This window comes from Chroicocephalus ridibundus, chromosome 8 (genome assembly GCF_963924245.1).
Source record: "Chroicocephalus ridibundus chromosome 8, bChrRid1.1, whole genome shotgun sequence".
Taxonomy (NCBI): domain Eukaryota; kingdom Metazoa; phylum Chordata; class Aves; order Charadriiformes; family Laridae; genus Chroicocephalus; species Chroicocephalus ridibundus.
The window spans coordinates 11,283,514-11,299,134 of record NC_086291.1 but is presented as its reverse complement, the minus strand read 5'-3'; the positions used below and the strand labels follow the sequence as shown (position 1 = coordinate 11,299,134).

The following is a 15,621-nucleotide window of genomic DNA, read 5'->3' as shown; positions in this document are numbered from 1 at the left end:
GATCTACCTCTCTTTCTTCTTCCCTGTAAATTGCAGCATTGATTGATTCACTGGCTCCTCCTTCTAAAAAGGCATGTACAGGCATGGCTTATTTTCTAAGGGCAAACAAGAATTAACATGCACTAACTCAGGAAGGAGCTGTAATGAAAACCATTTGCTGCATTCCAAACATTGAAGTGCTGGCATGGAAAAGAATATGGCAAGATTTGTCTTCCTTTAATTCTCTACACCCAACAGCTCTTATGGTCAGCAAGCTGAATTTATCCCTTTCCTGTCATTCCGTTCAAAATTTAATGTTCACTTGCTTGCCTGCTGCTAGAAACAGATTACTGTAAGTAAGGCTTCAACTGCAGGCCCATAGCAACGAGGCGCTATTGCAACCCATACGTATGAAGGGTTTGAAATACTTCAGGAAATAAGCTTATTTTGTTGGAACCGGAAAACACTCCCAGTGTATCTATACAAACCGACCTTGATAACCATTTTTCCTGTAATTATATTAGTAGAAAAAAAAGAAAGCAAAGAAGGCCTAACAAAAAACCTGCATTTATAATCTGAAGTCACAACCATTTGGATTCTAAGTAGAGCCTAGTTTCAGCGCAGATAAGAATCCGGGATATGGCAAGCTAGCGATGACATAAATTAGCACACAGGCACTGGAGAGAAAATACCTTGTTGCTGACACAGGCGAGAGAAGCAGCATCTCTACAATAACACTTCTGTTAAGAGCAGAAGGCTCTATCCGTAACGACAGCATTTTGAACATACTATATGCTCAGTTCTGTCTAGAAGCAAGCTGTAGCCCCTGACAAGGAGCTTCTTACTTAAATAAGGTTTTTTCTCACCTTCCCCACAAAGATACCAGCAGTAGCAGCCCACAGATTATATGCCTGCAAGATTCCAGATAAATTACAGAATCATAGACTTGCCTAAATTGGAAGGGACCTTTAAGATCATTGAGTCCAACCATCAAAATAACTTGTTTGCTTCATTTTTTGAAGCCTGTAAACAGCTGCAAGGATCTACTGAGCACAAAAGTTATAGCACACAAACACCTCTCATAATATAGACTTTATTTAAATTCTGCACAAGGAATACTGGTTTTGAGCTCTTTCAGCGTGCTTTTCCAAGCCTCAACTCTCCAGCTGTGCCGCAATGTCCATTTACATTTGAGGGTGCTCAAACACTTTATTGGCAATTATAGAATGCACCAAGATCCCATATTAATTTTGGTGTGCAAAAGCAAACGTTTAAGGAATTTTATTGTGCAACTCACTTTCTGAGTGTTTTGGATGGCTGATAAGTAAGGTTAAATGAGGAAATGAAACTACAATACACTTGTTAATTCAAGAGCATGTTTCCTGGGGTCCAGAGTGAAGTGGAGAGGCGGGGGAGAAAGCACTACAAAAAAACTGAATTTACTGGAATATACATAAGAAAAAAATCCCAGACAAAAAGTTAAAGGGCCAGCATCACAGTATCTGTTTGGACTGCATCTCTTCACACACCTAAGTAACAGGAAAATTTAGTCCTCAAGGCAGTATTCAGTTCTCTTTCCCTCTCTCCTTTTCATTCCATAATAGTTGAGAAGCTTGCATCTTCCCACTCTTATTAACCTAGACATATTTCCAGGACATCAGAAAGCAACAATAAAAGAATTGCAGGAATTGCAGTTCAAGAATATTTTTCTTTTTTGGCTTGAGACAATGGCAAATGGTCCAGTAGGCTTACAACGAGTGTCAAAACACTAATACTAAAAATCCCTCCCCAAAAAAACCACGCACAACACACCCCCCCACCCGCATGTGTGTGCCACACACATGCAGGGAAGGGAGAGGAGGAATGAGACAATGGAGCTTGCTGTTTGCAGTTCAACAGTTATCTGCCTCTTATCTTACTTTCTTCTATCCTTGAGACATTCAAAGGGGGAGGAAGAGGTTACCGCGAGCAAGATATTTAGCAAGTCCTCCTCAGAACACAACATATTTAGGTTGATAAATTAAAAAGGTTCATTGTGCACTATTACAGGCTCCGAAGTGATGAAACAAGTCAGACATCCTCCTATGAGAGGTGTGTGTGGGGAAGAATTAAATCCAACATATTGCCTGTGTAGCCAAGATATTAAAAAAAAAGAAAAAGAAAAAAAAGCATGAAAGAATGAAGGGGGGAGGTTTAACCATGAGCTGTTAAGCTCATACACAGGCATTTAAGAAAAAGATTAGCATTCAAAAGCTTGCATATCCAGAAGTTCTCACTGAAGTAACTGGTTGCTCATCACTGCTGATGTAGCCACCTGCATGCATAAATATAGACTGTGCACCTAAAGTTAGACTCATATTTTCAAAGTCTTAGCTTCTGCCTTTACATGAGGATTTCTTTAGTGTCTCTGATTATAGTACTTTTTACGTCTGAACTTTCTTCTCTGCGAGAACCCACCCTTCTCTCCTTGCCTAACCACAAATTGCAAATGCATCTAGCAGTTTCCCTGTGCCCTCAGTACAATGCAGTGCTTACACAACTTTCATTGCTTTTCTGCTTTTGGTAAAAGGAGAAACTTTCTCTGCAGAGTTGTCCCCAATGTGTTTAATTTACCAACCCAGTGTAGGTTTTTCCTTTAACTGATCTGCCAGCACATCCCTCCTGAGGGGGCGGCCTGTAAGGCCAGCTTCCATCCTCCATAAGCCTGTAATTTTGTCAGCTTTCTGATTCTCACAACTGAGCTTTTTACTGCAGCTTTTTGAGAATCGATTCCACCTTTCTGCACAGCAAGGCCCCACCTGAACCTCTCTTACCCATTATTCTAATTCTGTACATGCACACGATAGGAAATCACTCTCTTAAAAAAAGATGCATTTCAGGGGAACTGGTCAAGTCATATCAGGCATCCAGCTACAGGAAAAAACCACATAATTCAGTAATTAAAAGCTTCCTCCTGTCCTCAGAACAAGTATTACAGCCAGGTACCGCAGCATTTAACTTCTTATCAAACTGAAGCTATGCCACATGGGCATTCTGTGGGGCTAACTTGGTATAGCCAACCCAAAAATTAAGTTAAAAAAAATATCCTCTATTGTTTAGTGTTTTTCTGGAAACCCTAGGTCTTTGATCACTGCAATCAGGCAGGATCGTTAGGTTTCATTTGTGAAAAAGTAAATAGCCATCAGATGTAGGAGAAAAAAATAGAAAGATCACCAGACTTAAATAAGGTCCTTTACATGCTTTCCAAGAACCTGACTTTTGATATTTAAGCACTCAAAATTGTAAAGCTACAATCAGACAGACCTAGCTGAAACTCCTGTGGAGGCCTGTATCGTTTTTGCTGGAGAAAGAACTAAAGGGTCAAGCACACCACATATGCCACAACATCAAGCTGCAAGACTATGAACTGGAGATGGAATTTCAGCCAGAACACTAAATTTCCTGCCTCCTGTCACTGAAAGCCAGGCCCCCTTGTGTGATTTTAAATGGACTTTTTTGGTATGTGCAGCACATCAAGCTGTGTTTGGGACTGAAGTCTTTTTTTCCTTTTAACTAATTCACAAAAATATTTGGTTCCCAAGGAAAATAATATAAACAAAGTAAAGAATATGTACTTTGTCTTAACTTCTGTGAAATAACTTCACTCTTAGACACAGTTTTTTTGTGTTACAAAATAATTCAAAAAGCCTTAAAGTTATAGCATAAGGCTTAAACAGTGACATTTTCCAAATACCGATACTGCCCTCTCTTTTCTACAAGCTTTTTAAACTGTACTTAGTCTAATTTACCTATTACATGTACCATGTTTAGATTTAATTTTGCATCCAGTGGTACATACAGGTGAGTCTGGTTTACTTCTATCTTTAATCAGCGTAACTCAAATCTCAAGTACAAGGTACGGTCATAGGTACCAGAGTCTGCAACTCTTCATCTGTTGGAATAACCAATCATCTAGGCTCAGTGCTTAAGTGCCTACAACATTATTTCAACAAAAATAAGATGTCTTTAGCTGATAAAACAGCATGATGGTGCTCACATCCTTCTAACACTCACTCATTCTTCCTAGTGTTGATAATCTAGACTGAATCATTACTAGAAATGGGATTTTCTTATTTTTTTCCTTTTTCAACCCTTTCAAAAAAATATAGTTAGGGCAGACACCCTTCCCCCCAAACCAATACAGTTGGTTAGTCCATCACTTTCCAGTTAATATTGCATCAGGGCATGGTTGCTTCTAGAGCTACCCATGCTTCTTGACAAGGATCAATGGCACAGGAGTGGGTCTCTTCAATTCTGCAAGCTGGGAAGTGCCAGGTATATTAAGCCTTTCATACATGGATCTCTCAAGTTGAAGAGAAATGTGCTGTACTCCTCTGAAGAGAATGAATCTATGGGGAAAAGGACACTGCTTTGAAGATGAAACAATATGATGCCTTGTATAGCACAGAGAAAGGATGAGGTAGAGCTGGTCATCAAACATCAATCTACATTTGCTGAGAGTGCATTCAGCCACTCTTTATAAATTAAACTGAAAACTGAAGTGAACTGTTACAGCAAAACTGAAACTGACAGTCCATATGCTGTGAAGAGTGCAAAACTAAGACCAAATATGGCTCAAGTGTTGACAAGTATTTTTAAAATTCTATCATGAACAATCTAGAGATGAAGGGAAGTGTCTGCACTGAAACCAGTTTATAAAAAAAAATAAATTATAACTGCATTTCAAAATGATCCAAAACGTACTAGGAATTATTTTGCAAGCTACACAGGAACAAGAAAAAGCACAAGGTCTACATGTGGTCCTGGACAAAGCTATTAAAATAACTTATTTCCGATACATGCACACATAACAAGTACCTTATACTAAAATTTACAGATATCTCTTCTTTTTTAAGATGTCACAGTAATTTAAGCAAAAGCTAAAAATTAATACTTTGATACAAGAAATCTGAAGCACATCCCAAAGCTTTTTAAAATTTCAAAAAGATATTGCTAGAGACTTGGTTTGTCATGTTATAAACACATCCATCTTGGAATATAAACAGAAGCTTTCTAACTTTTTGGCTCTAAGAGAAGTCCCTACTACCTACATCTGTTTCCTTTCAGCAAGATAGCTGCTGTATGCAACAACAAAGGTGATGCTTTCAGTTCTTACTAAGTTAGCCCTGGTGTTCGTGCACAATAAAGTAGAAAGCACAGGCAACAGACTTGTCTTTCTGTACCCATTCAGTTGGTTGATTTTTTTAACCCAAAAATACTGAGCCGATATTCACACGTGCCAGTAAGCAGGCACACAGTAACAGAGATTTTTGCATCTTGTACGTTCACTTTAACTCTATTCCTGAAAGTAAAAAGACTCCACAGTTCTATGTATTTTTCAAAAGGATGACAGAATTAACCAGATATTTCAAAGCATGTTAGCTTGGAACAGTTTTTCTGTGGTGAGATAATAAGTGCTTTTTCTCAAGAAACAAAACATAAAGCATTGTGCAGATAGTGAACAGTCCTAACAGACACCTTATGTGGTGCATTCATTCTATTCTAGTACTGGGAAAAACAGTTGAAATGAAATAGAATGATTTCTCACCTTTTACATTGCAGACTAGCCTACTCCTCCTAACACCCGAGTTATTTCCCCCACTCTGTTTTAAATGCCACTTCTGCTGCCATCACCTTTACTCTTCTCCTCAGGTCCTACAGTGAACTTCTCACACAGTCCTCAGTCATTAAGGGGGAGCACAACCACTGCTGCATCAGACAAGGTTACCATTACTCTTCTCTGGAGGTCAAATCCCTGGGGTCCAGATGAATGGTTTTCTACTGACCCCGAAGCACGTATATGCAAAGCCTGACTCTTAATGACTCCTGTAAGGGAAAAGCTAATGAACCCAAACAACCAAATTAACAGAGGAAATAACACAGATGTGCGCTGGCTGGACTTCCAGTCCTACAATGAAAGCAACAAAAGGGGAAAGCAATAGGTACTCTAGTTTTATGCCACATAACCATTCTTGTCATCAAAGCATACCTTCCTGTAATTAAAATATTCAGTTCTAATACCCAGGTCCATACCAGGAAGGGTACAAAGTAAGTTTAACAGAGGAGCCGATGACATACTTTTAGTAAGGCTAAACTTACACTTCCGGTACTTTGGTTTATACCTGCAAAGGCCCAGATTGCCTCTACACGTTACACTTTCCAGCACCATCACCAGTACAGCACCACTCTTCCTCCTATTCCCAGGGAAGCATATAAAATGAAGCTGTAGCTCTAACCATGTTACAAAAAAGTATCTGAACTAAGGACAAGAAGAATAAAGCATGCAAGTAGAGATTTATTACAGTATTAATCCACAGGTCATGCTATCCATTGGCTGAGAGACCATAAGGATCAATTTAATCTGCAGAATTTTACACATACTTAGAGTTCTTACAAAGTTTAAACAGCAGTCCCTCTGCAGCATCCTAGAGCCAGGAGGCATTTAAAAATGCCAGCTGTTGGCTGCTGAAAGTCATCTGAAAGGTATCCTTCATCATCATAGCATGCTAATCTTTTTTTAAAGTTACTTCAAAGTAAATTCCATATTTTGAACACTACTCTGTACTCCTTCCCCTAAAACAAAGACGTTTAGAATTAACAGGTATATTCTTAGAGCTGTCAACAAAAATATCCAAGAGAAAGTTTGCACATTTACTCACTTCATTGCTCCAGAAAAGTCACAGCAGTTGCCAGTTCCACAAGACCATAAAGTAAATAACATCACATACTGCCTGAAACCTCTAATATACTCAAAGTAAGATGCTTTATGTATGCAAATGAGACCAAATTGGACCAGAATTAGGGACATAATCTGAGGAGAGACAAAGGACCAACAGGTCTCTAAGAGTTTCCCCACCCCTCTGCTTTTTTGCTCCTCCTGATGAGTTTTCTTTTTTCAATACTACAGTCAGAAGGCCTGTATTAAGTGCCTAAGGAAGATTTCAATAAGCAAGGGTAGCTAATGAAAAGCAAAAGATATTACGGAGTACAAACTGATCTGGAAGCCTCTGATCAGCATGGCGTGACTGTACACATAAGGTAATACCAAAACCTTTAATCTTACATGAAGTAAAGTGCTTCCCTAATAATTCTCTAATTATTTTTTTTTTTTTTTGGCTAGAAATTGGAGAGCAGTATCCAGCAGATGAATAACACTTTGGAACGGGATGAAGTTGAGAGTCGCTTCATTTCTTTTATTTTATACTTGCTGTCACCTTTAACACAACTTTCATTTTCTCTTCAGTTGTCTCCAAGCTCAGGCTAATCAACTTAGCACTGCAGTTATTCTCTTTTTTGAGGGACAACCTCCAGAGCCATCTTATCCAGGAACTAAACCTGAGCTGGTAAACAGGTAATTCATAAAATGGGAGCAATTCCTTTGCTGTATGGAGTATTTGCAGAATGACTGATAATAGGAACTACAGTTCTAACGACGCTGTTCCCCGGGGTTGACAGGCTGGCCTGCTGTGATCACCAAAGCAGAGTTAAATATTTGCAGTGCTACAGGAGTAAAACTAAAGTTATTCAAACAATATGAATCACACTGGTGGAATAACAGTAGGGATTAGCAAGTGTTACAGGAGATGGGGGGAGGATGGAACAGGGAAGGAGTGGTGTTCCAGGGCTTTTTAAAACTCTCAAAAGTGTGCGGTTGACATCTGGAAAGCAATGTTTTTGCTGTAGCATAAAGGTTTCAAAGCAGAGACCTAAGTGATGTCTGTCTAGTTTTCTCCAAGCCAGGGTCAAAGGCTCTCCATAGAAAGGTGCCTAAGAACTGAGGGGAGGAAAAAAGAAAGAAGGAAAATTAAATATTGTTAGTGATAGATTCTGGTTGTGAAAGTTGTGTATCAGAACGACCTTCTTGCTTGAAGAACTTACTTTCCCTTTCTTGTAAAAAGATAATTCAGCACAATTGTAACCATTCTGAGAATTTTAAGCTTTTAATATTTTTCCTTCCCAATCAGTGCTATCGCCAAAAGTTAAAAAAAAACAAAACAAAACAAAAAAAAAACCCACACTAAAAAAAGGAAGGTCTCTGAAGGCCTGAAACTCCACTAATTACATTTATGGTTCACTTAAATTATTGCTGTTGGGAGGAAAAGCAGAGAAGGAAAGTTTTCAGTTATCACAGAGGAACTTATTGAAAAAAGCCTCTCTTTTCAAAAGCCACAGGCTCTTTCATTAAGATGAGCTTTAGGAGTACAAAAGGGATACACTGTGCAAGGAAGGGGAAAAAAGAAAAAAAAAAGTCTTTTCCAAACTGCTACATAACAGCATTCTTGTCTCAAAACAATGACTTGTGGTTGATGGTAAAAACAGCAGTATTAAATTCTGTAAGCTATTACAGTGCCACATGTCAAAATTGTCCAATAGCAATTATCTTGCCCAAGATAAAAGTTAACATGTCTGGAAGGATTTCCATAGTAAATTTTTTCCTGGGGTTTATGACACAGCTGCCAGAAGATTAATTGAACTGAAAATGTGCACAAGTTCAAAAAATTCTGTGGATTCACTTAAAAAAAAAAGTTAAAGCAGCACTGGGGATTTTTCCTACAGAACTTTTTGCCACATACATCTGCATTAAACTCTGTTGTCCATGCTATACATTGCCCGCATGCATTATTGCTGACAACATCACTCTGAGCCCCCAGGAAACATTTTAGACCCCAAGGCACTTTCACGCACCCCTGCACACAGCACCTGTAAGGTGCAGCACGTGAGGCAGCTGGTAAGGAGAAGGCACAGAATGGGATGCACTGGAGGAGCCAGGTGCACAGAAAGGCTGGATCACCCCTTACAGTTATCTCACTGTTGTTCCAATGCCACTTATGCAGCACCTTATAAACGAAGGCTCTTAGACCCATGAAACATCTAATAACACACCAGATATTTGGGATGGAAACAGAAGAAGTGACTAGGTAGTACACCAGCAAGGACAAAGACTGAAAGACTGCAGAAGAGGCACATCAGGGAGACAGCAGATCCAGCTGCTGGCTAAAACAATACTGTCCACCCCTCCATCACATCATGTGTTCCTATCACACTGCCACGGCCCGGCTCCCTGCCTGAGAAAGCTCCGGTGCATGTCAGATCCCACACTGAGCAAGTAAAGCTACAGCCTCAGATTATGGTGGCAGAGCTTTTGTACACTTTTTTTTACTATCATTCAGTATGAATTAATAGCCATAAAACTTCTGGTGTAACAATTAGCTATTGTTTGTGAAGCACTGCAATTTCAAGATATTCCAGTCACGCATAATAACTCTCCCTTCCTCATCTTCTATACACACAGCTGTCAAGGCTTTCATTTCCTTCAAGAAGGAATTATCAAGCTGTATGACTCGTTCTGCGCATATATATACATCTAATTATAACAAGATTTTAGCTTGACCTCTTTCTTAGAGATTCAGATAAACCTGCTTAATAGAGTTCAACAAATAATTTGAGATCTGCAAGAAGGTATTAACTGGCTTTCATATGTAGACTGTATGCTATGTTATCTCCTTCAGTGCAATAGCATAGGCCTATAGAACCTGCAACGCATAAGTAAATTTGTTTGCCTCACATCTAAAATGGATGTTTGCTCATGCAGCCATGGTAAACATGTATGGGATAAGATCGTACACTACGGTGATTAAGCCATGGCTGCTTCACACTAACTGGCTCACAGCTTCTTGTCCCCTGGAGCGTACGCTGTCTGCTAACCTCCCGGCAATGGCTTAGATCCGGTCTCTGAATGCTCAGTGGCACCTCGTGCTAACTGACACCACAGCCTGTATTACTATGCACGTTTCTCCAAGTCTGAGGATGCTGCTGTGTGCCAGGAAATTAAGAAATGGAAGCAGAGTTGTCAGATTAGGAAGGTGGCCAGAAAACAGAGAGAGGCTTGAAGGAGAGGCTGAAATTAGGTTTGGAGAGGCAGGCGAGTACAGCAGGAAGCACGGCAGAGTCTTGTAGCTACAGACACAAACCACTAGCTACAGATTAGAGCTGAATACTGAGAAAGGAATACCCAGTTCCTGGTTTTACAGAAAATGAACACAGCAAATACGTGCCCATCAGCTCAAAGTTAGTTAGGCAGTTTAACGCCTGCCAGCTCATCTGAGCAGCACACCTGTTAAAACACCTACTTCACTTACCTTAAATGTTTCTTAACTATATGCTTGCAAAGATAGAGGTCCCTGCCAGCCTAAACCATTCTGTGGCTCTACAGATAGATAATGAACTTCTTCAGGAGAGGCATATGCCATAGCTTCCAGCTTGAGTAGAATTTCAAAAACAATACTGGATTTTCAAAACTGATAAGACTGTGGATTCAGAACAAGGCCAAAGTCCCAGTGCGGTCTATAATTAAACAATTCCATTCCTATGCTGAAAAAAAAATGAACGAAAACAAACAGAAACTGCTTCTTGCCCAACAGTTTTAAAAACAAAAGCCACTTGAGAGAGGACAATTAAAACAATGCAAAATGCTGCCAAAAGGGAAGAACCCAAGACCTACATATGATCAACACCTTCCTCAAGCAAAAAACCTGCTCTGCATGATCCACTGTGTTTAGCCTCTCATATGTTTAAACACGTAAGAAAATAAATCTGTAATACTTCAGACTCTGCCTTCTAATAACAAAGTGGTGTATATTACTAACGTAGCCCCTTAACAGGCTTATAAAATCCTCAAGGCTCCTCTTAACATCACTTGTGGTTGTTGCTGTGCCTGTTAATAGCACAGGAGGCTATTAAGCACAAGTTGTTTAAACCCATTCACCAAACATTTGCCAGAAGTTCTCGACTTATTCTGTCATGGAAACATATACAAATAAACATGATTTCCCATTGCACCCTCAGACATAAGCTCCAAGTGATGCTGTATCCCTTTTACTTACACATATCATCAATGGTACTCTCAAAACACACAAAGTCATAATTAAGCTACTTACAGAACAGGTCCAGCACAGGCTAGTGCAAGAGAGGATTCTCCTTGCAGTGACTCAGACCCCTATTGAGCAACGGGCCTCTGAATCAACAGTTTCATCTCCAAAGACGTGGAATTCTGCCAGAAGTTCTGTGAGCGCTAGTAGCGTGAGGCTCGTATCAATTATGTTGAGCACTGGAAGCTCCGAGACCACCTTTTTGGACCACAAGCTGAAAAAAGCCACGAGACAGTGGCTGATTTGTTTATCCTCCTGGTCTATATTTGAACTGGTGATTCACCATGTTCGTCTAATAATTCCTTCAGCTAGCCATTTCAGCCCCCTTCTCTAACCTCCAGAAGTCTTCAGAACTCAACTATTACTCTACCCACACTTCAAGATGAAAAATGCCACTCCTGTTGCCAGAAAACACAACTAATTCCACCACTTGGAACATACACAGCTCTTAACTCTTAAAAGCTCTGTAAAACCAAAGAACTACTGTATCAGACAAAATGGAGTGTGGATTCTCTACAACATCAACTTATGATGGCCTTTGGTCATGTTTTTTCCTGTTGAAGGTATAGAATGTCCACCTTGGTCCTCATAAGAAAAGCAGTAATCACTACATGTACTTTTATAATATGTTACTAAAGTCATTCTGTTTATCAAAATTTTGCAGTAACCTTCTTCAGTCTAAAACTTTTCCTCTTTGGTCTCAAGATGTTTCAGGAATCTCTTCTGTTATTCTGAATTATAACTATAAAAAGTTAGTCTTTGAAGTCTTTCTTAGATTTATTTGCTTGCCAAGAACTCAAAAATAGCTGAGCAAAGCAAGCAGCTACAAAGTTAGCTCTTCATGAGGAAGCATCTGTGCTGGTTTCATTTTCTTGGCTTTCTGGGTAGGGAGAGACATTTAACTGGCCAGCAACTGGGATGAAGGGGGGTAAAACAAACAAACAAACCAACTCGAAAAAACCACACGAAGGAAGATCTGCCAAGATCAACGAAGCATTATGAAGCTCCATCTCTTCTAGGACGTGTTTAGGGAGTGGAAGGGCCTGAGACCTCCCTGTTTTGACTGATCGGAGATGCAAAAGAAATTCGCAATAACGTTAGCAAAGCCTGCCCGAAGGACTTGATCAGCCATCTAACGCCTGATCTTAGAAATGTTTCCTCTACAGAGCACAGAAAAAAAAAAAAAAAAAGGAAAAAAAAGGAAAAGATCAAATAAATTGTCCCTCTTTCATCAAAGGACCCCTCACATATGCTGTATCTTGAAATTTCTTAAAGTGTCTTTACCTTTGCTCTTGCACTAGAAATACAGCCACTGTGAACTAGCATGTATCGCTCTAATAGTAGCTCAAACTAGAATTGCAGAATTGTCACCCCAGAAGGTGAAGAAATTCACTGCCCATATATATGCATCTTTGACTCAGAATATGAAATATATGCATATGAAAGTTACCAAAAGTGATAGCCACACGTATCCTGATAATTGGCATATAGCTATCCAATCTTCTCATTTTACAGTAGTTCTTGGCAAGCATACCAGCAACCTGTTTTAATTGCTAATTAATAATATACTTGTCTTTGGGGGATGGGAAAGGGTTAATCTTTTAATTGAGCAGATCCTACAAGATAGAAGTAAATAAGAAACATTAGCTTTATAAAATATGATTTTCCTTTCAGTCTGTACTCAAACTAAAACAGCAGGAAAAATATTTTATTGATTTTGACTCAAAACGGGCAATGCTATTCCTAACAAAAGAATACTCCCTTCTTGTTTCTCCTCATTAGTTTACAGCAGGATTAAACATACAACACAGTAAAACTAGGTGAGAAGACTCACATGAACAGAAACTTCCATTTCTCATTTGATACACAGATCTTAGCCAGGGTATATGGGTAATGGAATAAAATAATTCCTTTTTATGGGACCCAGATTCAGTTGTAATCTTGATGTTATTCCAAATAAGAAAGTGGTAGGGACTGAATACACTAATATCACCCAGCTGAAACATCCCTGATTCACCCGTGAAACGTACACACAACCAGAGTATAAATAAGACTTAAATACAATGCAATGTCACTGAAAAAGATAACATTTAGGGGCAGCTCAACGGTAATCCACATCTCTCATTCAGAATATTATCAGTGAAATTTTGTGTTCCTACTGTGATTTATTTTTTTTGATCCTAATAAGCTTCTGATGAGAAACGACATACAAGGGCTATGAGCAAAGTATAGTTCTGAGGCCTGACTCTGCAGTCTTTCCCCTGCAGAGCAAGTGGCATGTGATGAACTCACTAGTCACCATCAAAGAAAAGTATCACTCAAGGTGAACAGCAGTTGCAGAATCTGGCCTGAGAACTGTTTCATATTGAGTACATATATCATGAAATAGTCTTACCTCAGTAAGTGCGTGCAGCTGTCCTTGATGCACACAGACACCCATAAACCTACAAGAAACAAGAAAAGAAAAGTGGTTTGGGCTTTTTTCCCCCCTCTTTGTTTTTTTTTTTGGTTTGTTTTTCTTTAAAGAAACTAAGATAATAAGAAGTACTGGCTATGCCAGGAAATACAGAAAAAGAAAAAATTCAGCCTCACAGATCCTGCATACCTCAAGGCTGATTATTTAAAAGTCTCAGCACAAAACAAAATCATTTGTCTACACTACATTATAATTTGAATTAGCAGTTCCAAGAGAGCACAGGAGACAGCTCAAACTAAAGATGGAAAGTTACTAATTTGACTACAAGCAAAAGCCAGCATATAATGATTTACGCAGAAAGGAACAGTCTCAGAGTTCTGTTTTAAAGAAGTTTAAGCCAAGTAATCCACTGTTGGTCTGCATAAATAGAAAATTACTTCCCTTTGCATTTTGCTGCTTAAGCATAAAGATGTTTCTTCCTATCCCATTTCTGACCACTCAGGAATATGAGTGCAGCACACTTCCCCTCCCCAACCCCCTATTTCCACCATTTGGATGGAAGCAAGTTTCAATACTATCCGGTACATACACATTCCACAAAAGTTATCTATGCTGCACAAGGTTCAGGCTCTGGCTGTTAATACTAATGACTGTCATCCTTGATTTTTCTGGAAAGCATAGAGAATATGCCATACATTTAAAGTATGAGGAACAACTGAAAGCTCATTTTTACCACCATACAAGCTGAACTTAAAAGTGACAACATGCAAATTAACAGTAAACATCTCCCATGAGAGAGTTCAGTGAATTTTAAATTGTATGCACTTCAGAGCCCTCCCTGCACAGTTAAAGATTATCTAATTTTCAGTTTTATCATTTAGATTTTGGTCTCAAGCAAAACCACATTGTCTGTCATTTCTACAATGTTCAGAAGTTTCCTCTTTGCAAACAAGGGGCAGAAATGCATAATTTCACTAAATGTGACAGGGGAATCTTACGGAGAACAATTCAAAGGAAAAGGACCTTTCATATCCTCAAACACTTCCGAATTTAAAAACAAAATGATGCAAGACACATGTAGTGCTAGTTCAGCTAAGCTGCTTTTGAAGAAATGAATGATCCTCACTGTTCTCTTGTCTAACAGCTGACTGGTAAATTATAAGCAGCCAAAGAAAAATAATATAGGTAAGGTCCTTTGCATAAGCTGAGCTGTGGAAATCTGTTTTTATAACCAAAGAAGAAGCAGGGCTTGTACTTGAACATCTATCACCTGCTCTCACCTCAAATAATATTCCCAGAATTAAATATGCAAATTTTAATCTGAGAGACAGTGAAAAATCCAATTCCTCTTGTTTAATGAAGAACAATAAGGCATGACCAGGTATTCACGGGGCAGGGAAGAAGGGTTCTTTTAGATATACCATCTACTCAAAACATTGCTGTTTCTGAGTTTCACCTCATACAGCAATTGTATATGAACAATTTCGTAAACAAGTTGACAAATTAAGCTTTCTTTTTTCCTCCTCAAGAGCAGAAATCTGTTTTTTCCTTAATGCATTCTGAAAGTCTCCAGAGCTATCAGGCATGGTGCTAATAGCTTTATTCACAAGCAAAAATGGAAAAAAAATATCTAAGATACCAGTTCCACTATTACACAATTTTTGAAAGTATTATTTTCTCTTTTATTGAACATGCTAATGACACAAGGTTAACCCAGTACTGCAGTATTTTCATTCAACAAAAACTGAGGCTAAATAATTAAAAATAATAATGTTTTCATCTATATATCAACTCTTCCTTTGTAAAGGTTTATTACATTACTTTCAAATTAGGAATTAATTGTATTTGACTTAATTCTAAAATATGAATGCAATTCAGAATTTATCAAAATTTTGGCAAAATTAAATTTCTTGTCTCGTCTTCACCAGAAAGGAAAAACATCATCACTGTCACCCAAAGACTGCTAGAACTTAACTTTTCCTGCCAGTCTGTTTTGGTCAAGGGATGTCTCAATGGAAACATATTCATTCCCTTTGTGAACCTACACTTAAGGCAGAAAAGGCACACTGGCTCAAGTTACCAAGAGTAAGAGTTCAAAAATTCTTATACATTTAGGGTTTCTACTGGGAAACAGACATACATTTCTAACTTCAAATCAGAAATTAAAAACAAAGCTCAATATCATGATCTCACGGAAAAAAAGCTGGACATAAAGACACATTTATAAACCCCACATATTTAGAAGTTATTACCCAGGAA

General features: G+C 38.7%; 1 protein-coding gene across 2 annotated transcripts in view; it reads right to left on the bottom strand.

Annotated features, from left to right (window-relative positions):
* TESK2 (testis associated actin remodelling kinase 2) overlaps positions 1–15,621 on the bottom strand; it is an 86,617-nt gene that overhangs the window by 33,725 nt on the left and 37,271 nt on the right. For both annotated transcript variants that reach the window (XM_063343602.1, XM_063343601.1), the window contains one exon: positions 13,342–13,390. In XM_063343602.1, coding sequence (XP_063199672.1) covers positions 13,342–13,390 — 49 coding nt within the window. The remainder of the gene's footprint in view (positions 1–13,341; positions 13,391–15,621) is intronic.